The 24,226-nt window shown below is 45.5% G+C and overlaps 1 protein-coding gene across 1 annotated transcript in view; it reads right to left on the bottom strand.

Annotated features, from left to right (window-relative positions):
• The window catches only part of CRYBG1 (crystallin beta-gamma domain containing 1), a gene marked incomplete at its 5' end in the record, with an annotated part of 173,251 nt that extends 152,045 nt beyond the window's left edge, over positions 1-21,206 (bottom strand). Inside the window, one exon of the mRNA XM_080937906.1 lies at positions 21,040-21,206. Within this exon, the coding sequence (XP_080794032.1) occupies positions 21,040-21,206 (167 nt within the window). The remainder of the gene's footprint in view (positions 1-21,039) is intronic.
• Positions 21,207-24,226: the final 3,020 nt, after the last annotated feature.

The following is a 24,226-nucleotide window of genomic DNA, read 5'->3' as shown; positions in this document are numbered from 1 at the left end:
GTCTGACCCCAGTGTCACTGGTGAGAATGTGTAGGCGAAGGAAGGAAACTTCATCCCAAGTGTAACTTTAGCACTGAGCCTCCAATCCACAGCGATGTGCTGCGTTTCCTTCTCTGCTTAGCTACTGCCTGGTTTTTAAAGTTGAAAAATACTATCTCTAGCTCTCCTAGTAAAGGATTCCAGGTTTTAAAACTTTTCAAATATGTACTTTATACGTGTTTGAAGGAATGTGGGCTTGGTGCCAGCAGAGGTCAGAAGAAAGCACAGCACACCCTGGAACTGAAGTGACTGACTTCTGAACCACACTGGGGGCCTGGGAAGCTAACCTTAGGAGCAACCTGTGCTCCCAACCTCAGTACCTCTCCAGCCCCTCCCTTTTCCTTTTAAAGGGACAGTAGCATGCTGATGGATTCTTTTAGCTAGTCACTCATGCAGTTAACTCTAGAGTTTTACAAGATGGTTGGTGGAGGGGGGAGCCAACAACAAAAACCTTGAACGTGACTCCCATCATGCCCAGCTATCAAAACACTGCTTCTTACTCTAATTTCCAGCAAAGTACAGAGGAAGTCTGGCTGAGACAGAGCTCAGTCATTTGAGCTGATAGTGGAGAGGATCATTCACAGGTCTGAGGGTACATTTCTTGCCAAACTGAAGGTTGATACTAAGACTGTGGAGCTGAAGCCCCTGCCCTCTTTCCCCTTTTGAGATTCATGTAGCTCAGGCTAGCCTTGAACTTCTGATCCTTATGCCTCTACATTGCAAATGCTGGGACTCAAGGAGTCACAACACTGATTTGTGCAGCACTGGAGATCAAATCCTGTGCTTTGTGAATACCCCATTTTAGAAACAGAGGGGGGCCGTGAATATAGAAGTCAGCTGAAGAAATAGAGGGAGGGATAGTTACCTGAGGCTACGATTACCCGAGGAATGGAGTTTTCTCCATCTTTCTTGTGCATCTAAGGCAGACTACAAGACCACAGAGAGTCTCTAGACACTCGTTTCCTTCTTGCTTCTGCTTATATCTGTCTGTCTGTCAATCTGTCTGTCTATCTATCTATCTATCTATCTATCTATCTATCTATCTATCCATCTATCATCTGTCTATCTACTAATCATCTATTTATCTATCTCTCTATCATCTGTCTATCATCTGTCTATTTATTTATTAATCATCTATCTATCTATCTATCTATCTATCTATCTATCTATCTATCTATCTATCTATCTATCCAGGCTTCATGTGGTCCTGATGATCAGACTCAGGTCTTCAGGCAGCAAATGTCTCTACTCACTGGTTATTTTTCATCTTTTAAAAATAATTCTGAGAATAATTGTCTGTGGTGGTTTGAATTAAAATGGCTTCCACAGGCCTATAGGAAATGGCACTATTAGGAGGTGTGGCCTTGGAGTGGATATGATCTTGTTGGAGAAAGTATGTCACCAGAGGTTGGTTTTGAAGTTTAACATGCTCAAGCCCGCCCGCCGAGTGTCATCCTCTCTTCCTGCTGTCTGCTGATACAGATGCAGAACTCCCAGTTGCCTCTCCTGCATCACATCTGCTGCCATGCTTCCTGCCATGACACTAATGACTGAAACTGAGGACCAGTGTATCAGTGGTTGCTTTGTGTCAGAAGTTAAACTCACATAATCTCCCTTGTCTGGTTAGTGCTTTTGTCAACTTGACATATGTTGTCATCTGGAAGAGGGAGCCTCAGCTTAAACATTACCCCCACCAGACTGACCTGTGGGCAAGACTTGGGGCATTCTCTTGAATGAGGATTGATGTAGCAGGGCCCATTCCACGGTAGGCGGCTCTGTCTCTGGGCAGGTGGTCCCATGGTGTGTAAGAAAACACGCTGTGGACTCACAGACAGGAGCCCAGCACAACTGTCCTCTGAGAGACTCCACCCAATGCTGACCAAAACAGATGCAGAGACCCACAGCCAAACATAAGACCAGTTCAGGAAAACTTGTAGAAGAGTTGGGGAAACATTGAGGAACCTGGAGGGAACAGGGACTCCACAAGAATACCAACAAAGTCAACTAATCTGGACCCCTGGGGCTCCCAGAGACTGAACCAACCAAAGAGCATATGAGGCCGAACCCCTCCCCCATATGCAACAGATGTGCAGCCTAGTCTTCAAACAGGTCCCTCAACGACTGTAGTCAGGGCCTACCTTGTCTCCACTGCCTGTTTGAGGATCCCGTCTCCCTAACTTGTCTGCCTTGTCTGGCCTCAGTGGGGAGGACGGGCCCAGTGCTGCAGTGACTTGAGGTGCCAGGGTGGACAGACGTCCCCTCTCTCAGAGGAGAAGGGGAAGGGCAGGGGCTGTGTGAGAGAAGGACTGGGAAGAGAGGGGAGCCGCAGTGAATAAACAAAGTAATGAAAAGAGAAAGAAAGGGAGGGAGGGAGGAGGAAAAGAAAGAAAGAAAGAGAGGAAGGAAGAAAGAGAAGAAGGAAGGAAGAGAGGAAGGAAGGAAGAAGCAACAGTAAGTGATTGGAGCAAGCCAGTAACTAGCACACCTCCATGGCCTCTGCTTCAGTGCCTGACTTCAGTGTTCTGCTTAATTAAGTTCCTGCCCTACCTTTTCTCAGTGATGGAATGTGACCTAAAGGCTTTAAAACAAAATAATGCTTTTGCTTCACAGGTTGTTTTGGTAGTTGTTTTTGTCATAGCAATAGAGGGTAACATAGGAGACAATTCTAAATAAAAGAGATTCTGTGACCCACCATGAGCAGTGGATGCTCTCCAAATCCTTGCTCAGGAGAGGAGACTGTATTATGTCAGCAGCTGCTCCTACTTGGTAACTTCATAGCAGACAGTGCCCATTCATAGTCAGAAAGTCGGTATATGGGTAAGGAATTGTCTGTCTGTCTATCTGTCTGTCTGTCTGTCTCTCTCTCTCTCTCTCTCTGTGTCTCTGTCTCTGTGTGTCTGTGTCTCTGTCTGTGTCTCTGTCTCTGTATGTCTCTCTGTCTCTCTGTCTCTCTGTCTCTCTGTCTCTCTCTCTCTCTCTCTCTCTCTCTCTCTCTCTCTCTGTGTGTGTGTGTGTGTGCATGCACACACACGCACAGGAATGAGAACCAGCATTATGGCTCCCCTAACACTGCCACTAATCTATGTGGAAACGCTTCAGCTACACAGTCATACATGACTATGTGGTTCTTAGTAGTAAGCACATGGCTGGAGGATGGAGATTAAACAGCAGGAGGAAGAGCTTGCAGAACATACATAAAAGCTGTGAAGTTAAAGGTACTATCACAGGGCTGGAGATACGGCTCAGTGGTTAGAGCACTGACTGCTCTTGCAGAGCTCCTGAGTTCAATTCCCAGCAGTCACAGGGGTCATGTGTCTGTGTGTGCATGCATGTGCACAAAACCTAGGGCTTCATTCATACTAGGCAAGCACTTTACCACTGAATTACATATATTCCAACTCTATTGTAAATGGATCTTGTTTTAAACACACACACACACACACACACACACACAGTTTTACTGTGTTTCTTGAGCTGGCTTTGAACTCCTAGGCACAAGTAATCCCCCTGCCTCAGGATGCCACTGCACTAAACTAAAAGTATATGAATTATCAAAAGCCTTTGTAAGCTTCTGCACAGAAGTGATAAAGAAAACCTTTATAAGTGTTAAATCAACAGTGGCACAAATGTTAAGAATAAAACCTGAACTTTATTTGCAACAAATAAAACAACCATTGCCACAGACAACACCTGTTTTCCCCCTGTGTGAATCGAAGCCACTCTTGGAACTGAGGCCCCAACAGTTCTAAGTATGCTAACCAAGCACTCACACTCAGCTGTGCTCCTGGCTCCGAAAGACTGCTTTTAAAAGTCGACCTCACCTGGAATGCAATGTAATTGCTTCAAAACTATATGATGCTGAAGGAATTTTAACTTGATCCTCATGCCAAACATTCCGATTGACAGCACAGATATTTCAAAACCTATCAGACAGAACACGGATCGATGGTCTGATTTTCCCTGGAATCAGATTATCTTCTAATATACTTTCACAATACACTGGAGAATTTTCTTTCTCTACCCAAAGAAGACTTTCTGTGAAATATGTCACATCCCATATGTGTTCACCCTTTCCAACATTCATCACGGATGTTACTCCCTTTAAAGTGTTGTATCCTTGGTGTGGCCAGCAATTAGGACCTGCAGTTTTGACGACTGACTGTAGCCTGTGGACTGCTGTCAACATCTGTTTGCAATAGACCTAAGGCTAATAAGCCTTCAGGAGCCTGCCCCTCCCAGGCTGCTGCGTGTCATTGTGTTGAGAGGTTCGATCGGCAACCCCTGAAGCTGAAGAGGGCTCTCCTGGCCTGGGTCCTTCCACGGAGTTTGAGTAGTGTTTTCTTTTAGAAATGCATTTATCCTGGTTACCGCTTTACAGACAGTGCCGGCTGAACATTGCAAACAGACCTCAGTAGGTGCTGTTTGTGCCCTGGGGACATCTGGACTTAGGGTTACTCCGACTATCAGGAACCCAGTAGAGAGAAAATGCCTGTTATTGTACCACAGGGGCAGCCAATGACTAGGAGATCTTGTTATGTGTGTCCCTATTCTTGTCCCCCAGGAATAGCATAGCTTTGAATTCTTAGATACCCTCTCCTCTCTTTTGTTGCTTAAATCATAACAAGAAAAGTCACCGGCACAGTTGACTAATTTCTCCAATCTCCCCACAACAAGTAGGAGCCTTCTAGACCAACAGAGTAGAAAACTTTGGAAGAGATCACCAAGAACAGTCCACCCCAACACTGGTGCCTTCGCCGGTGAGAGAGGACAGCTCGAAAGGAGTGACACTGTTTTCCTGAAAGGGGCACAACCAGAAATCACCGACTCAGAAACAGAATTGAAACACTTTTGCCCAACGGGTCAGAGCTGAAAACACTCTGTACTAAATCTGTTAAAGAAAGCAAGATGTTTCTAGGGCAATCTGTTACGAAATCCTGTTTTATTATTGTGTGCCCCTGTGTGGTGTGTTTAGGAATGCATGCTCTCAGTGGTGGGAGCACGTGTGTGGATACTGGTGCACGAGAGCACATAACTTGTGGAGGCTCAAGGTTGATCGGTGTGCCCCACTGTTCTCCTCCTTCAGTATACTGAACTAGGCATCTGCTGAACCCCGAGATTGACATGTAGCTAGTCTGCATAGCCGCTGGCTCCAGAGACCCGCTGTCTGCACTTTGCACTGAGCTCAGAAATGAGCCACCATCCCCACGTGGCTTTCCCACCATTCCCACGTGACATTTTTACAAACTCTGCAGACCTCAAATTCGTTCGGTCTTCCCAAGCTGAGCCATCTCCCCAGCCCAAGAATGCTGTTTTATGAAGTAAAAGACATATTATGGCTACCTGAAGCCACAGATAGAAATTCCATCCCTCCACCCCTCCTTCCATTCCACCTTCTTTCCTGTGCAGGCTGCCATCAAACTCCAGATTCTTCCTGCCTCCGCTGGGAGTAGCCAGGACTACATGTTCAGGCTACTGAACCTGGCTTTACTTTTTTATTTCTGAGTCTGCCATCGATAAGATATTATAGGCTTCAGACTGGAATGGCCTGTCTCAACATATGTGGGGGATATCTGCAACTGTCACTATTTCAATTTTCCTATTCACTTTTCTACTTGAGACAAGGCCTTACTATGTGGTCCAGAGGGGATTGAGACTTACTGTGTTACTAGGCTGACCTTGAACTTGCCACCTCCTTGTTTGAGTCTCCCAAGTGCTTAGATGACAGGTGTATGCCAGCAAGCCCAGATCTGATATTTGAATTTGCTAAATTTGTGTTCAATGGTATTCAGATTTTACTTAAGAGAAGTCTGAGAGTTGGTATAAGGACATTTTCAGGGTTATAAACTGCCATGTGCTGTTTGGCCACACTAAGAAATGGCTCTGGAAGCAAAGTTCTCACCACTTCAGACCCAAGAATACGGATGTCAAGTGTCATCCAAAAGCCCTGTGCTGGGTCAGACAAGCCCTGGCTCTGTACGAGGGGAACAAGCAAAACAGCCAACGGTCCAAAAGTAAAATGTGATGCTCCTGGGAAGGCAAACCTTTTCCAACAGAGGCCACTGTGGTTTGTCCTGTGACATAAGAAAGCCTATGGTGGGCCTAGATGAACAGCTCAGTGCTTAAAAGCACTTGTCATGGTCAGGGAACTAGAGTGTGGTTCTCAGTATGAATCTCAGGTGGCTCATAACCACTTTTTACTCCAGCTCCAGGGGACCCGACACCCTCTTCTGTTCTTCACGGGCCTGTGCGTACACACACACACACATACACATACACATGAGCACACACACGCACACACACACACACACACACACACACACGGTGCCTGTTTGTCTCTCATCTTTCTCTCATTCATACATTCTGTCTCTGGCTCTCTATCACACATACAGACACATACACACTCTGTCAGTCTGTCTCGATGTCTTTCTGTATCATACATATGTACACACACACACACACACACACACACACACACATTCTATCTCTTCCCTCATCCTGCCCTCCACTCCCCCCAGCCTCACTGCCCATGAGTAAAGATAAACCACATCTTCACAGTGACACAGTGCAAGGGAGGACAGTGCTCTGCCGGGAGCTGTAAGAGGGAACTTCTGCGTGACTGCTGCAGCAGGGCTTCCCTAGTCCTGCCTGCAGGGAGATTAAGAGCCCAGAGTTATGATGTTATCTGATGTTATCTAGCTGTGGCTTACTATTGTTTTCCTGGAACCCGCACCTGTAGGGGTTCTCTGCTCCACCCAAGAGTCCTGATCCAGCCAGCTGCCTCATGGGGCCCCAACGGGGCTTCCCAAGCCTGTCTCAGCTGAATGTTTATAGATTCCCGAGTTGTCAGTAAATGAAATTAATTTTGCATGGTGAATTTTAAGGGAATTATCCTTCCACAGACCTATAGTGGAATACAATTAAAGTAATTCATTTCCAAGAGCATGAAATAATAAGCAGTGTTCTAAAATAGATCATGAGTAAATGCATACATACATATACACGTGTGTATCCGTGTATGCATGTGTATATACACATGTATGTATGAATATATACATAGTTGTGTGTACGTGGGTATGCAAGTAACTGTTTCAGAGGTTTTAAGTAATGCTGTTGATTCCCGGAGTGTCCATAGCCCACATGGTCATTCCCCTGCTGAGGATCACCTTTAAGCACAGAAAAGGTGGCTTGTGAGTTAGATCTTTGAAGTGTCAGTAGCCCCAGTGGGTTTGATAATCGCTGTGGAATTTGTTCTAGAAAAATTATAGGCTGAGATTCAAAGGTAACGCGACATGGAATGACGTTGGCTCAGAGCCTCCTTTAAAGTCTGAAGAGGATATTGCTCCCATGGGCTCACACATCCAGACTGTGCTTGCTCCAAGGGGAGGCCTGGAGCAAACATGCGGAAGCTGGAAAAAGATGCGTGTGAGCACAGAGGGCTTCACACACGGATGAGCAAGCCTCCCAAGAACAGGAGGGACGACCAGATTTACCAAAAAGGCCCCAAGGTAGCTGCAGCAACTGAATCAGTAACATCCAGACAAGACAAAAGCTGAAGAACCTGCCCTGGAAGGACCCTGCTCAGCTTTGAAGTAGGGGTGCTAAGCCACAGGCTAAAAGAATCCCCTCTTTTCTCCGTTCCAATGTTAATTTTCTCCTTCCTCTGCCCTGCCCAAGTACTTCCATTCAATCCAGGCAGTTTCTCGTTAGCACCAGCTCAGACCTGAACTTGTTTTTAATTCCATCTCTGGAATCCGAGTTGTCTTTTATCCTTCAGCAGCGTTAAAGCCTCCAGGCTGAAATATAATAAAAGAGCAAGCACACCACTAAGTCAACCAGGACCTCAACGGGGCCAGTTAGTCCACAAAAGTCATTCAAAGAACTCAGCTTACACATTGTGGGCAGGTGAGGTGGAACGGATGGATGAGGAATTTCAGGGTTCCTGAGCACCCCAATACTAGGAAGCTATTACTATCCTTAGGTAGAGGCCAGGGGCGGGGTGAGGGGAGATGACAAGTTCGGGGCTATAGAAGAAGTCCACCCATTAGTCTGTGGTCATATAATACCCGAGTTTCCTTATGGTTACCACGGTGCCAGTTGAAAGGCAAGGAATAGGTTTAGCTGTCCATCAAGATACACAGATGAAGAAAATGTAGCAGACAATGCGCATGAGATGTTATTCAGTCACCAAGAAGAACGAAAAGATGTCATTTTTGAAAAGAATAACAAATTTAAGAAAAAAAGCAAAGAGCTCCAATCAGGCTTCTCTACACGAGATGCATATAGAGATCTGTATAATTACATTTAGAAACTTAATTCATCCCCCTCCAGTGCAGTGTTCAAAGTAAAGACAATTCTCAACCCCTCTACAAACTCTAGTAACGTAAAATCACACAAGACCAGGCTAGCATCAAACTCGGAGACTCACCTGTTTCTGCCTCGGGAGTGCTAGGATTAAAGTCGTGTGCTATCACGAGTGTTAGATCCACTGATGTCAAAGATACAGGCTTAGCTCATCAAACAGGTAACCTAGCACTTCATAGAAATATGAGTAAAGTCCGCCAGCATCTGGATGTGCATATGCCTACATACAAACACATTCTGTGCACACCTGTAATCTGTCTTTGATAGAAATAGAAATTTGGTCCCTTCGGAGACTGGAGAGCTGCATTTCTGGTCATGCTCAGGTGAACCAGCTCTGACAGCATCTGCAGCCCCCAGAACTCCTTCCCTAAGGAGCACTCTCCAGAGGTGTGAACTTTTGTCTTACAACCTCTAAGTTCCTGATTCTTCAGCCTCTTGCACGTGTTTAAGCACTCTCCTTTATCAGACAGGTGAGTGTGGGAACGTTTCTTCGTTTTAAAGGTAGCTGTGGTTGCTTCTTTGTTATATGGAGCTTGAAGGGGTGCACCAGCTCACAGAGCACCCCAGGGTGGACACACAGAAAGTGTTCATCACGTCTGCTCGGTGAATGATGCACATTGATTTCACATCCACAGACATAGTCGCTGAAGACCGTACACCACAGAACATGATGCATGTAGGAGGCTGAGGCAAGAGGGTTGTCATGAGTTCAAGACCAGCCCGGGGAACACAGTAAATTCCACAGAAGCCTGAACTACAGAGAGAGACCCCATTTTCAAACAAACAAACAATGAATGAAAGACAGGGTGTATGGTGGTAAGAGAGGTGGAACTCAATCATTGCAAAAAGAAAGAAGAAAGGGAAAGGAAAGAAAAAAATACACAAAATAAGGCAAGAGGGTCCAGTGAGGTGGCTCATCATGCAAAAGTGATTTTGCCAGGCCCAATTACCCAAGTTCAATCCCTAGGATTCACACATACAGTAGAAAAAGGAAACTCTGTCTATCAAAGAATCTACATCTTCCAAATCAACAGCATCTCCTATAAACGTGGCCTTTGGGGAGTCAGTAGTTTCCTGCTTCTTTAAAGGTGTGGCAGTCCTACACAGAGTGAAAACCCTCAGCACCCCCCCCACACTCCACCCCTGTGGACTCTTACATAGGCAGCATCATCAGCAGTACTACAAGCTTGGTTAACACTGCAGGGCCCAAGTCACCAATTCTCCCCAAACCACCCGTCATGGTGCCCAGAAAAGAAAGATGACGAATTATTTCCCAGGGCAGTTTTCTTCCTAGATATCCCCCCTTTTCTAAAATGGCATCAGAGGGGTTCAGACTGTAAGAATAGAAACATCTCTCCTTCCTGGTTTATAAAAGAGTGAGTGCTTAGCTCTGTACCCCATTTTTAAATAGTATTGTTTGATTTTCTGGAGTCTTATTGAGTTCTTTGTATATATTGGATACAAGGATTTCATCAGATGTGGGATTGGCAAAGATCCTTTCCCAGTCTGTTGGCTGCTGTTTTGTTTTCTTGCCAGTGTCCTTAGCCTTACAGAAACTTTGCAGTCTCATGAGGTCCCATTTATCGACTCTTGATCTTAGAACATAGGCCATTGGTGTTCTGTTCAGGAAATTCTCAACTGAGGAATACCGAATGGCCGAGAAGCACCTAAAGAAATGCTCAACATCCTTAGTCATCAGGGAAATGCAAATCAAAACAACCCTGAGATTCCACTTCACACCAGTCAGAATGGCTAAGATCAAAACCTCAGATGACAGCAGATGCTGGCGAGGATGTGGAGAAAGAGGAACACTCCTCCACTGTTGGTGGGGTTGTAAACTGGTACAACCACTCTAGAAATCAGTCTGGCGGTTCCTCAGAAAATTGGGCATATTCCTACCTGAGAACCCAGCTATTCCACTTCTGGGCATATACCCAAAAGATGCCCCAACAAATAATAAGGACACATGTTCCACCATGTTCACAGCAGCCTTATTTATAATAGCCAGAAGTTGGAAAGAACCCAGATGTCCTTCAGCAGAGGAATGGATACAGAAAGTGTGGTACATTTACACAATAAAGTACTACTCAGCTATTAGAAAAATGACCTTATGAAATTCCTAGGCAAATGGATGGAACTAGAGAATATCATCCTGAGTGAGATAACCCATTCGAAAAAGAACAAACATGATATGCAGTCACTGATAATTGGATACTAGCTCCAGAAAGCTCTGAACACCCCAGAAACAACTCACAGACCTTATGAAGCTCAAAAAAAAGGAATGCCAAAATGTGGAAGCCTCAGTCCTTCTTAGAAAAGCATCATGTATTCATCATATATTGTTATGTAACAAATTTTGTGAGCTATAATAATATTTTATAAAATAAATAAATTTTTAAAAAATAGAAAAAAATTTAAAAAAAAAAGAGTGAGTGCTTTGACCATGTCTTAGTTAAGGTTCCATTGTTGTGAAGAGATGCCATGACCATAGCAACTCTTACAAAGAACACATTTAGTTAGGGCTGGCTGACAGATCCAGAGGTTTAGTCCATTATTCTCATGGAGTGTGTGTGTGTGTGGGGGGGCTGGCAGCATGCAGGCAGACATGGTGCTGAGGGCCGGGTTGGGCGGGGGCTGGCAGCATGCAGGCAGACATGGTACTGAGGGTGAGTGTTCTACATCTTGTTCTGCAGGCAGCAGAAGGAGACTGTGTTCTAGAGTGGACGGAGATTGAGCACTGTGTTCATCCCAGTGATAACCCACTTCCTCCAAAAAGACCACATATACTCCAACTAGGACACACCTCCTAACAGTGCTACGCCCTATGGACCAAGCATTCAAACACACGAGTCTGTGGGGCCAATTCTATTTAAACCACCACAGACAGCAAATGATATTGAGATTTCTTCTCCACCCCACCCCCATTTTTGAGACACAGATTCATGTAATACAATCTATATCTACAACTTTTTATGTAGCCAAAGATGACTTTGAACTCCTGATCCTCCTGCCTCCACCCCAGCTGCCAAGTGCTGGGATTACAGGTGTGCACCACTATGTCTTGCATAGTTCTGTTCTTTAGCTATTTCCTCTCATCTACAAACACCCGCCAACAACACCTCATTCAATAGGGTAAGTTAGTCTCTTCACAGTCTGGTGGAAATCTTATGAGTTTGGGTATCAGAAAGATTGGGTTTAAATATTGTGCTGTATCGACTCATCTCCTTCAGATCTGTTCTCTCAAAGGTCACTGTAAGGCTGGGTAGCCCACTGCGCACAGCTAGCTGTCAGTGATTAACCATCGAGTGTCCAGCACCCAGTGTATGTGCATGACGCTTGGCCTAGTTCTTTTTCAAGAGTTTATTCATTATGTCACAAGGGTCTCACTACGGAGCTCAGGCTGTTCTAGAACTAACTATGTAGACCAGGCTGGCTTCAAACTCAGAGATCGGCCTGCCTCTGCCTCTCAAGTGCTGGTATTAAAGGCATGCACCACTACACCCTGTTCACCTATTTCTTTTTGACCAAAGTTCCTACACTTGTTTAATTAATAGGAGAGACTGGGGTATTATCTCGCTGAAAAGAATTCTCTCTCTCCATCACCCTAATGTTGTCTATTTTCCTTAGAAAACATGTTCAAAGTAACTTATGGTCACTTTTGTCCTTTTTCGGTCCGTCATTGAGCATCATGAGAATAGAAGTTTGGAGCCTGGTGTTGAAGATGCATTCCTGAACCCCCAGCATTTGGGAGGGGTAGAGGCAGCAGAGTCAGGAATTCATGATCAGTATCATATTAAGTTTGAATCCAGTGTGGGTTGCATGAGATCCTGCTTAAATAAATAGTGTGTGGAGTGGTGGTGGTGTTTGTGTGTGTGTGTGTGTTTATGTATGTGTGTATGTGTGTGAATGTATACGTGTGTGGTGTGTTTGTGTGTGTGGTGTGTGTGTGTGTGTGTGGTGTGTATATGTGTGACAGTGTGTATGTATATGTATGTGAGTGTATATGTGTGCAGTGTGTATGTGTGCAGTGTGTATGTGTGTGTATATGTGTGTATATGTGTGTGGTGTATATGTGTGTGAATGTATATGTATGTAGTGTGTATGTGTGTGTGTATGTGTGTGTGAGTGTATATGTGTGTGTGGTGTGTATTTGTGTGAGAGTGTGTGTATGTATATGTGTGTATTTATGTGTATGTGAATGTATATGTATGCAGTATGTATGTATGTGTGAGTGTATATGTGTGTGTGTGGTGTATATGTGTATGAGAGTGTGTGTACGTATATGTGTGTAAGAGCATGTGTGTATTCCTCTTTAACTTCTCTACACCTTGTAAATGGGTGGAACTGGGGCCCACGCATGTTTATACACAGAGAAAGGCAACCAGCAAGCCTGAGTAAGCAGGGAAGTCCATGCAGATATCCCCTGAGGACGTTCTGTGCCTGCCCCTCCAACAATTATGATTCAGGAGGGACTGGCAATCTCCTTTGAGGCATTTTTTTAAAAGCTTAATAAAAGCGAAAGAACGGAGAAGGGTACAATTAACTCTCAACAGTGCAGAAAGGCCAGGACATCTAGGGCAAAGAACCAGAAACGTCCTACGGGGTAAGATCAGGACAACCTTAACATGCAAACCAGCGAGAATCTCAACTGTGAGCAAGTGCCAGGAACTCCGTCACACTTCGCTTTTATCTTGAAAACTATGCAATCTAGCTTTTAGTCCACTTGTCTAAACATGCTTACCGACACATACGGGGAAAATGACACGCATGGGAATACAATAGCTTGTTTCCATTCAAACATGATCCGATGACAGACTCCTGGTCAATAATTGTGTAAGCTCCCCACCCCCCATTTTTTTGAATAGGCCACACTAACACAGAATATCTTTGCTCCTTACCTTTGTAGTAATTACATTTTCTTGTTTTGAGGGCCATGACAACTTTCACAAGAACCAAGCAAGGAGGTTGGGGTGGGGGAACCAAGCCAACATTGGGGAGGCAGCAAAGCCAAGAGTGGCTGGCAAGGCCTGGTCAGACCTCAGTGCGCAGGCTTGTAAAGGGCCTGTTCCTGGCTCCCACATGGCACACAAGATATAAAGGACAGGTCAACTCGGCTCTCAACCTGCTCCTGTTGACATGTCCCTCGTAGCAGTTGCAAAAGCAAACAAGCTGGGTATCCACGGGATACTAGTGTCCATCAGCAGTGTGAAAAGGTTTAGTTGACAAAAGATGAATAAAATACGTATCAGGATTCAAAAACGACACGTTCATTTCTATGTGCAGCGGTTTCTAAGGATTTACTGTTATTTTATGTATGTAAGCGTCTTGCCCAGAGGCTGGAAGAGAGCGTCACCCGAGAACTGGAGTTACAGACAGTTGCTAGCCACCATGTGCACCCTGGGGACCAAGCTCGGACCTCCGTAGGGCTGGCTGAGCTCCAGCTCCTAAGCCATCTCTCTAGCTCCTGGGCTTCATTCTCCTGTATTGGTCACAAGCGCCGCACAGACTTGGCTGTAACTTGTTGGTAGCAGGAGTTGGGGTTACTGTGAATGGAATTTTGGATTGTCTGCCTTAACTACAGGGGTCTCTTTGGAACTCATCCGAGCGATGTTCTAATGTGGGGATCGCCTCCACTGGGCGGGCCCATCCAGAACACAGCTAGCACACACACAGCCTGCTATGGGGAAGACAGAGGCAGCGCGGTCTCAGCTTCACCACCTGTCCGGGATGCAGAACGAATCAAGACCAGCCTATGCAACCTAGGCAGTCTCACGACCTAAAACCAACCAACAAACAAACAACCTTTAGAAACGGAGGGAAGAGCTGGTAAGATGGCTCAGGAGGTAAAGAAATTTGCCAGCAAGACTAATGGCCTGAGTTCAATCCCTGGATTCCACAGAGTGGAAGTTGATTTTCAAAAGTTATCTTCTGAACCACACACACACACACACACACACCACACACACACACACACACACACACACACACAAATAGAATAAAGTGTAATTTTAAAAATTATGCATGTGGCAGAGTCTTGTGGCTTCGTTGCCTATGATAAGTGGTCCTAAGTTCGAATCCCAGCACCACACAAACAAAAACAAAAATGCAAGATGAAAACTTCAGTGCCTTCCGGGTAAAAGATTAGAACTACTATTTTCGAAAGTAAATATGGGAGACGTATGTTGGTGTCACGAGCACTGTGGTGTGAAGAGAAAGCCTGTCTTAGTGATGATTGCTGCTGTTGTTGTTGACGCTTGAACTCGGAGCCAATATTATATTCTCAGCCAAGGTACGAATTTCTGCAGCCCAGCACCCAGGATCTGAGGCAAGAGGATTTCAAAACTGAGGCCAGTCTGAAATACACAGATGTCTCTAAAACATACAGAAACGAAATCAAAGAAGAGGAGCAGAGACAAAGCCAGAGCTCTCAACAATCAGGGTTGTCTAAGAGAACAAGAAGACACCAAGTTAGCTGAGCACTCCGACGGACACCCTTCTTTGATCTGTAAATCCGCTTGAATGACCAGACTCCTGCACTTACAGCCAGCCATTCAGGCAGGAACATCACTTCAGCCGTACCTTCAGCCAGGACTCTGTTATCAGTTTACCACACCCCAAGTGTAAGCTTTACTTCCAGGTGCCAAACTGTAAAGCAAGAGCTAAACGAGACCCTGCGTGCTGCAGGAGCACGTCTGGACAACCACGGGTGTGTGCACTGCTGTCCCAGGTGCCACCGTGGAAGTAAAAGTTTCCTGGGCTTTTCTTCGGGTCTGAGATTGAATATGATCGAAGATAGTCCTAACCCAAGAAGACGTGATTTGTATATTAATTAAGTTTAGTTATTCAATGTGAATAAAATTTAACGAGAGGAAAAATACCTTCTGCTTCCTCAAGATAATCCTTTTGACCTCGACACACTGGGTTAAGTCTTTATTTCCGCACTGACTGCATCGTCTGCTCCTGTATTTAGTTTCGTCCACGTGCCCCACCCTCTACTGGACTGAAATTGTTTCAGGCAGAATCACTTCTGATTCTGTCTCTCCAGTTCTTAGTCTCAGTGCTTCCAGTTGGTGGAATCTAAGGAGTGTCCTTTCGAAATTCAATTCACCTCAACATTTCATTAGAGGCTGGGGGTAACAGCCCATGCTAAGCAGCTTGACATGGTGAGGTGTTGGGTTCAATTCTGAGTACACACTCTTGCACTCACACACACACACATACACACAACATACATACAGATATATACACACATATGCACATACACACAGATACACATATAAACACATATATATATACATGCATACACATGTACACACATGACATATATATCTACATATACACCCACATATACCCATACTCACATATATATACACATACCGCACACACACATGCACATGCACACACACACACGATACAAAAGTGAGCTTGTACCATAAAAACATCCATCAAGAATCCTAGAAGGTTTCTAAAGTTAAGATTCCCCGGCTTTCATAAGCAGGATCTCCAAATCTTTTATACAAGCAAATGCAATGTAAGCTAAAAATGTGCAATTATTTGATAGAATTTTTTCAAGGGTAACAGAAAAACACACAACTCAGGCTTGGTAATCTTTTCCACCCAGTCAGACAAAGGTTTTCTAATACATACAGAACAAATCATTATTTGTTTTATTAGTTTTCTAATAATACAGACAAAGGTTTTCTTCCACTTGGACATGTCTGAAACACAAATGACCCTTCGGTGGACTCAAACTTGAAGACAGGGGTGTGCTTTGAATGTTCCTCCAAAGGTGTTTACCACAAACCATTTCCAGCATGTGATACATCCAACCCATTGATACACTCATGGTCAGTAGAGACCCCCTCACAGATTTACAATCAGAAGCTGAGGCCGCAGGGCAAAGGATATGGCTGGACAGAGAGGCTTTCCTGGCCTGTATGAGGCCCTTGACACTTCCCTAACTCCTACCTCCAAAGGAAAAACTATAGTAAAGCAGAAATAAAGCAGAGGTGAACCCAAGTCTCAAGGGTCTTTGAAGACTCTCTGAAAGGGCTTAAGTCACTCCTCAGGACATGTATGGACCGAGTAGGTTACGATCCAACGTGTGGAGCCGGAATGAATGGGGTGATGATGGCAGAGATCAGTGGCAAACTTATCAGCACCGAGTCTGGGCTCTGAACTCACTTCAGAAGCAACTCCTTTTGATTTTAGCTTTGGCTTCCTAATGAGATACGTTAACTTGACCCTTCTTTTTAATTGTTGCTTCTGGGATTGAACCTATACACCAATGTTCCTAAGTAAATGTATGAGGGGCCTTGCTCATAGTATCTATAACTTGGGAGGGCATATGCACACCTTTAATCCCAATATCAAAAGGCATTGGCGGGTGGGTCTCTGCTGGTCAGTATCTGCTTCTTCCCCTTGGGACAGCCAGCCTACCGCATGCTGGGCTGGGCTGGATGGAAGGACGTTTGGCTGGGTTGGGTGGGTGCAGTGTAAGGCCGTGGTCAGCAGTGGGTGCAGGTAAAGCGCGCGCACACACACACACACACACACACACACACACACACCTGGGAACAGCTTTGGAGAACTGGTTCCGTTTACTGAGGGGGTGGTGGTATTTATGCTACTGGGGAGGTGGCCAGAGTCTCTGGGGCAAGGTTTGTGTGGTTGTGAACAATTGTTCAGGGCAGGGGTGTGGGAATATACTTCTTCTGCATAGTCAGGGGAGAGGGAATCCAAGGGGGGAAACCTTCAAAAGTCAGACAAGGGTGAAGTCTGAGAGCTGTCAGGATAGTAAATTCTTACTAGAGTCGATAGTAGGACAGCCTACCTTCTGGCATCAGGTTGGGAGAGAGAAGGGAGCCAACACCTGATATCTTTACCTGAGGCTGAAGCTCTCCTCAACAACCAGCCACCCCCATACACACATTCCCATCCCCTGTTTATCCTGGGTCATTATGGTCCCATTAGATCTCTATGAGTTCCAGGATAGCCTGGTCTACATATCAAGTCCCAGGCCAGTCGGGGTTACATAGTAAGACCTGCCTTAAAAAAAATCCACATATTTACAGGAAATCAAAGACTCTTGGAGATGGTTATTGCTTCTTTTAGCATCCTGAAGTTCTTTACATCAGCTTAAAAGTACTAGTGTGTGCATTCAATATATGGGCATTACTAACATAGCAATGGCAGATCTCATCACCATCCTCCCCGCCCTGCAACCACCTACCCTGCCAGAGTGTGGGGGTTTGAATGAAAATGGCTCCTACAGACAAACAGGAAGTGGGGTTATTGGAGACATGGTAGCCTTGTTGGGGTGGGTGTGGCCTTGTTGGAGTGGGTGTGGCCTTGTTGGAGTGGGTGTGGCCTTGTCGGAGGAAGTGTTTCACAGGTGGTGGGCTTTGACGCTTTAGAAGTTCAAGTCAGGTCCAAAGGCTTTCTCTGTCTTCCTGCTGCCTGCCCTCCTTCTCCAGCACCATGTCTGTCTGCACTCCTCTGTGCTGGCCACCACCATGACAATGAACTGACCCTCTGAACCTGTAAGCCAGTCCCAATTAATCGTTTTTCTTTATAAAATTAGCTGTGGTCATGGTGCCTCTTCAGAGCAATGAAATCCTGAGACACAGGGCCCTTCCATCTATACTACCTAGTCCTCACGGGAAACATGACTATTTCCAGTTTACAGGTAAAGGAATGGAGACGTACGGTGCTGCCGCTGAACTGCTGAGACAGACAGCTATGAGAATGCAGGCTGAGCAAGCCAACCAAGCGCACCGCGTTCTTCCATGGTCCAGCATCAGCTCCGGCCTCCACGTTTCTACCAGACTTCCCTCAGAGATGGACTATGACATGGAACTAGGCTGAAATAAACCCTTCCCTCCCCAAGTTGCGTTTGGTCCTGGTTTTTTATCACAGCCGATGCGAGGTCTGCGGAGTTTTAGAGAGTGGCAAAACCCATCCACCATCTTAGCTTGGCTGTCTCCAAGAGATGTTACTACTAGCTTCTGTAGTAGTTGGAGTCATTCTGTTTCAGCTCCGTTAAAGGGTAACCATCTCGGTTCGGTTCACTGTATCTGGCTTGAAGCTAACAGCTCTCGTGGGAGGAGGGGCAGCACTAGAGATGCTCACAGGGCTTCTCAAATGAGAGCTGAGCCCTTTACCAATGAGCCCCAGCCCCAGCACCAATTTCTTCTAATTTTATTTAATTTTGTGTTTTCTCTCTCTCTCTCTCTCTCCCTCTCTCTCTCTCTCTCTCTCTCTCTCTCTCTCTCTCTATCTCTATCTCTAAAAAAAAAAAATTGCAAAAAACAATTATTCTGTTTTGTTTGGTTTGTGACAGGGTCTCACTCTGTAACCCTGGCTGGCCTGTAGACCAGACTGGTCTCAACCTCACAGAGATCTGCCTGCCTCTGCCTCCTAAGTTCTGAGATTAAAGGCATGTGCCACCCAATCTAGAACATTGAACATACAACTGTTTATTTATTTATCCATAAAATAAAATGTTTTTTTAAGAAAGTGAAATTAAAAAGAAAATTTAAAACTTAAAAGATTCAGTGTTCGAGGCACTTGGGGTACATTCATCTGTTTACTTGAACAACTCCCTGCCATTTCCTTTTTCTGAATCAGGATATGATGACACAAAATGGTTAGCACCGTGATGACGTAACTAAGTGTCACACTTACACAGGAATTCAAACTCAGAGAATCCAGGCCCTGAATAAACTCTTTGCAAAACAGGGCATCCATTAAAATGGGACAAATGACTGTCCCCACTAAGGTCTGCTGAGGGCAGGCACTTTGGCCACAGCCATGGCCCTCAGTGCACACTGCTGGCCTCTGATGAAGATGTAATAATATAATGTGTGAGACTGACCACATTTATAGTGATTATTTCTATGAAAATAACGCAGGATTAGCATGTTTGCCAAGGTCAAGGTGGAAAAGACTTTATGAGCGAATTGCAGGAGGAGAGGCAGCCATGTTCAGCCTAGTGTATAGAAAGAAACAAGTGGCTTTAAGGATGAACACTCTAAAGCCACACTTGTTCATCACAGGATACAGAAAGTCCAGAGTCGTAAGGAACGGTCAGCTCTTCTAGGAAGACTTGCTACCCCATCCTACCCCACTTCCTACTTCTTCTATAGCTTAGCTTTTATGATGACAGCCTTATATTCATGTTAGAGAGAGAACATAGCAGACTGCTTTATCCTGGGAAGAGGGAAGACAGCCCACTGGACACCTGAAGCTGTAGATGATACCAAACCTTTATGGAGGGGGTGGTTCTCAGGTGAGAGATTTTATTTTGTTTTCTGATACAATCAACTTCCACATCTCAACCAAACATTGAAAATACCAGAGAGGGAAGAGATTGCTCAGTAGTTAAGGATGTAGAGAGCCCACATTCTTTATGCCGAACCTCTGAATCTGGTAGCTTAGAACAGCCTGTAACACCAGCTCTAAAGGACCTGATGTCCTATGCAACACACACGTGTACACACACACACACACACACACACACACACACACACGTGCGCACAAACTCCATTAAAAGCAAATAATAAATTTAAAAATAGAAAATACTAGTGAAAAATATTGAACATACAACTATTTTTCTTTGACATCATTCCCTAGGTAAGATATTTTAACAACCACTAAAAGTGTAGTAGGTATTAAGAACATTCTAGAGAAGATGAGGGATACAGAAGGAAGCCGTGATGGTAACACAGATTGTGTTCCCAGTGCCTGGAAGGCCACCCATGAGAATGGTGGTCCCTTTGGGCCTGGGTTGTACCAGGACTCATTAAAACAACAACTATAATAAAGGCTATGCCAAGCCCTGGGCACAGTAGAAGCTGCATCCTCTTTAAACTTCAAGAACTTTCTCCCAGGTATAATAAAAGATTTGTAAAGATGCCTTGATCAGAAAAATATTCCAAGAACTAACAAGTACATTTATTTTTCCAGACTGTGTTTCCTGACTGGCCTAAAGTACAGGAAAGTTCTAGAAGGAAAATCTATTTGTCATTTCAATTTTTGATAGGATTACTGAAAGCTATACATTTGCAATAAAACCAGCACATGCACAGAATTGATGTATAATTTAAAAGTACAATAGTTTTTTTTTTTTCTTTTCGGTGTTGAGGAATGAACCTAGGGCCTGGCAGAAGCTGGGCCAGCACCCTGTCACTGAGGTACAGTCCCAATCCCTATATTTTAAGAAGTAGGCACTCCCTGGTTTGGCTACTCATCGAGTCTCAGGGGGACATTTACCCCAGGGCCTCAGTTTCTCTATCCATTTAATAGAGTCAACTAGCCCCTCTACTTCCTCTTCCACTGGATCTTATGAGAATAATGGAGACTAATACCCACGAACATGGGGTTCTTTAAGGCACTAAAATCAACAGTATTTCCAGAGCTCCAAGGCATTCCTAAAGGCATTCATTTTGATCCCAACCCTTCACTGCTCTCCTGCTCTTCTCAGCTGCAGGTGCAGACTGAGAAAGTCCCGAGGCACCAGAGAACTGGCTGAGGGTCGGACCCTGTGGCACAGTATCAGGGCTGAACGAGCTTTGCAAAACCGGCTGAGCCACAGAGCAGGGAGTCGGTGCAGGGGGCATCCGAACACGCAGCGCTTACCTGGTCTCCCCGAGAGCCCCGGGCGGGTGTGGGATAAACACCCCACAGCTGGACGACGGAGACTGCTTCTTTTTGGAGCGCCAGATGTGGAAGGTGGGGTGTTTCTTGGGGGCCTTGGACGGACTGGCCTCCCTGGGGTCGCCCTGCGATGGTGAAGACAGTGGCATCTCCTCTCCTGCCTCTTCTGCCGGCTCAGGTGCTGTCCTACTAGGCGCCCAGCCGCACTGGGAAGTACTCACCTGGGCGCTAGCTCGCCCGCCCTATCACGCTCGCCGTCGGACCCCGCCCCCTTGTCGCCCCGCGGAGGGTTAAAGCACAGGAGCCAAGCGAGGCTGGCACTGGGAGCTCCGAAGAGCAACGGCGGGTCGCTCCACAGCGCCCCCTCGCGGCCAGGTGCAGAAATCTCCGAGCCTCAGGTACCACAGCCCCGCCTCTCGCCCCCGGCTGCGGCTCAGAGACCCCACGCCCCCTACCGGACATCTCGGGAACTGCGTCCCCTGAGCCTGGCCGGGTTTCTGTAATACCAGGGGTGCAGCTGCCATGGGTCACCCACTGGAGTTCTTTGGCAGCTCTTGGCAATCCTACTGGCAGGGTGAGTGGCAGCTTAGCCAACCCTACCTGAAGAAGGATGGGAGAGGCACGTCCCCTAGCCAGGCCGCCCAGCAATTAGGACTCCTTCACTCTGGGTGGCTTGGGCAATCACGTGCTGGGCGTTTTTCGAAGCTGGTTTGAAGCACAAGTGTCAGCTTCTCCACTCTCCTTAAGAGTCCGAAGCATTAATCTGGATTCGCATCTCGCAAAGCATCAAGGGATTAAAAAACACACGGAGAAGGACCTTAGCGAAGCTTTGCAGTTCTGAAAGGGCTCAAAATGCTTTTCACAGTGGATTCAGCATTAGACCTATAAGGTATGCGTCACATCTTTTACTGCTAGTAACTTTCTTTACTTAAGCTACACTAATATGCAAAGGCAGTGGTATTTAAGCAAAGGAAATACAAGAACAACCCTTTGGCCATTATTAACATGGGACGAGGCTTAAGACCACTGCTCTAAAACGGAATGACTCCAGGCTGCAACGCTTCTGTGAAGATGCATCTCGTGTTTGAATTCCTCCACTTACTCATTCAGTGAACATGCGTTATCATGTCGTTATTTCCCTTACATTTGTACCAAGATATAAACTACATTATGGTTAAAACGTACAAATCATTGAGGGGCCCAGCAACACATGCCTTTAATCCCAGCACGTGGGAGGCAGAGGCAGAAGGATCTCTGCGAGTTCCAGGCCACCTTGGTGTCTACAGAGTGAGTTCCTGGACAGCCAGAGCTACACAGAGAAACCCTGTTTCAAATAATCGAAAAACAAAACACAGGAAAAGAGAAAGAAAGAAAAGAAAGGAGGGAAGGAAAGAAGGAAGGAAAGAAGGAAGGAAGGAAGGAAGACAGACGATTATAGTGTGGGCTTAAAGCTGAGTGCTAAAGGTTTGATTAGGTATCTATATGTACAACCCCCCCCCCAAAAAAAGCAAACCAGGCCAGACATAATGCCACTATAAAACTGTCTTAACTTCAGAATCTCTCTCCCAGTGCAGAAAATAAAAGTCGCCCACTAATCTAACCTTTATTACCAATTTGCCTCTTGTGGAACTTCAGTGAAAGGAATCTCATATGTGTTCTTCTGATTTGAGATTCTCTCCCTCTACTACGTATTCATCTGCGGGAATCATTCATAGTCTTGCTTTTAGCCATTTAAAAAATGTACACTCCTATTGCACAGTATGGCCATCCCACAGCCAACTGTGGGTGGGCGTACAGATGGCTTCGTGTTGGGGCTCTTATGAATAAAGCTGGTGTGATCCTCAGACATAAGCATTCATCTCTATTGGAGACACACACAGGGGTTCAAACTCAGTAACAGGATGAGCACAGACTCAGCACTGGTAAATCCCACAGGGATATGGTAACAAACACTTTCGTGGCATTTTCACATTTCTTCAAGTGTTAAAAAAATTTCAGTTCTTAAAGGATCGTTTATATATGAGTGTTCTATCTGTATGTACACCTGCCCGCCAGTAGAGGGCATCGGATCCCATTACAGATAGTTGTGGGCCATCATGTGGTTGCTGGGAATTGAACTCAGGGACCTCTGGAAGAGCAGTCAGTGTTTTTAACCACTGAGCCATCTCACCAGCCCTTAAAGTCCAGTTTTTAAATCTAATTTACACCTAATTAGAATCTGAGCCCTTTAGCTGCTTGCTAACTACAAGGAAAATTTTGGCTTTCTAGGTTCCACCTCAGAGAAATGGAATTTACGTGGTTTAAAAAAAAAAATGGCAGGCTGGAAAGATGGCTCAGTGGTTAAGAAAGCTAGCTGCTCTTCCAGAGGGCTTGAGCAAAATCCCCATTAATAACATGGTGACTCAAAGAAAGAAACTGGTCAACAGAGAAGATATTCAAAGAAGCCTGTCAGTGTGGTCAGTGTGTGAGCAATGGCCACGTCCAGAGCAAAGGTCAATGAGGAATAAGAATTCAGAAGTGACTGTGTCTTGGTAGCTCATCAACAGGGAGGTGACCAGTTCATGAGTTGTCACTGATGAATAATGAATAGGAACTTACCAGAGAGAAGAGAGGGCATACATCCAAGGAAGAGAATAAACAAGTTGGGCCAAAGGCAAAGATTGCAAAAGGGCGTGTGTTGTTGATAGGGAAGCCGTAGAAAAGGGCACGAGGTGGGAAGAGAGACAGGAGATGAGATGCGGAAGTCAGGCAGAGCTGGAGGGAGAACACAATGTCGGGCTCCTGCAGCACCTGGCCTGGGCTCTGTAGGCACTAGAACTGTAGTTTGGATCTGAAGAATTCCCCAAACCACATAGAAATGGCTCAGAGTCTAATACGGTGCAATTGGAAACTGGTGGGCCCTTTACGTGTTAGGAGCTCTCCTGCTCATCATAGGTTCAGCCTTGAAGGGGATAATTGGATCCTAGGCCCCTTCTCCTGCTTTTCTCTTTTGCTTTATGGCATGAGGTGAGTGGTCTTCTCGCTGTAATCGGAAGTCTAGCTCCAGCCTTGAAAGCAGTGGACCAACTGAACTATGCCGAGACTTCAAAAGAGTGGACCAAAACAAGCCCCTTTTCTTTCTGAGCTGACTGTATTAGGTCTGTGTCACACTGGCAGAAAGGCAATGAGC

Source organism: Micromys minutus (genome assembly GCF_963924665.1).
Source record: "Micromys minutus genome assembly, chromosome: 25".
NCBI classification, from domain to species: Eukaryota; Metazoa; Chordata; class Mammalia; order Rodentia; family Muridae; genus Micromys; species Micromys minutus.
The sequence above is the reverse complement of the archived record's forward strand: the minus strand, read 5'-3'. Positions and strand labels throughout refer to the sequence as shown.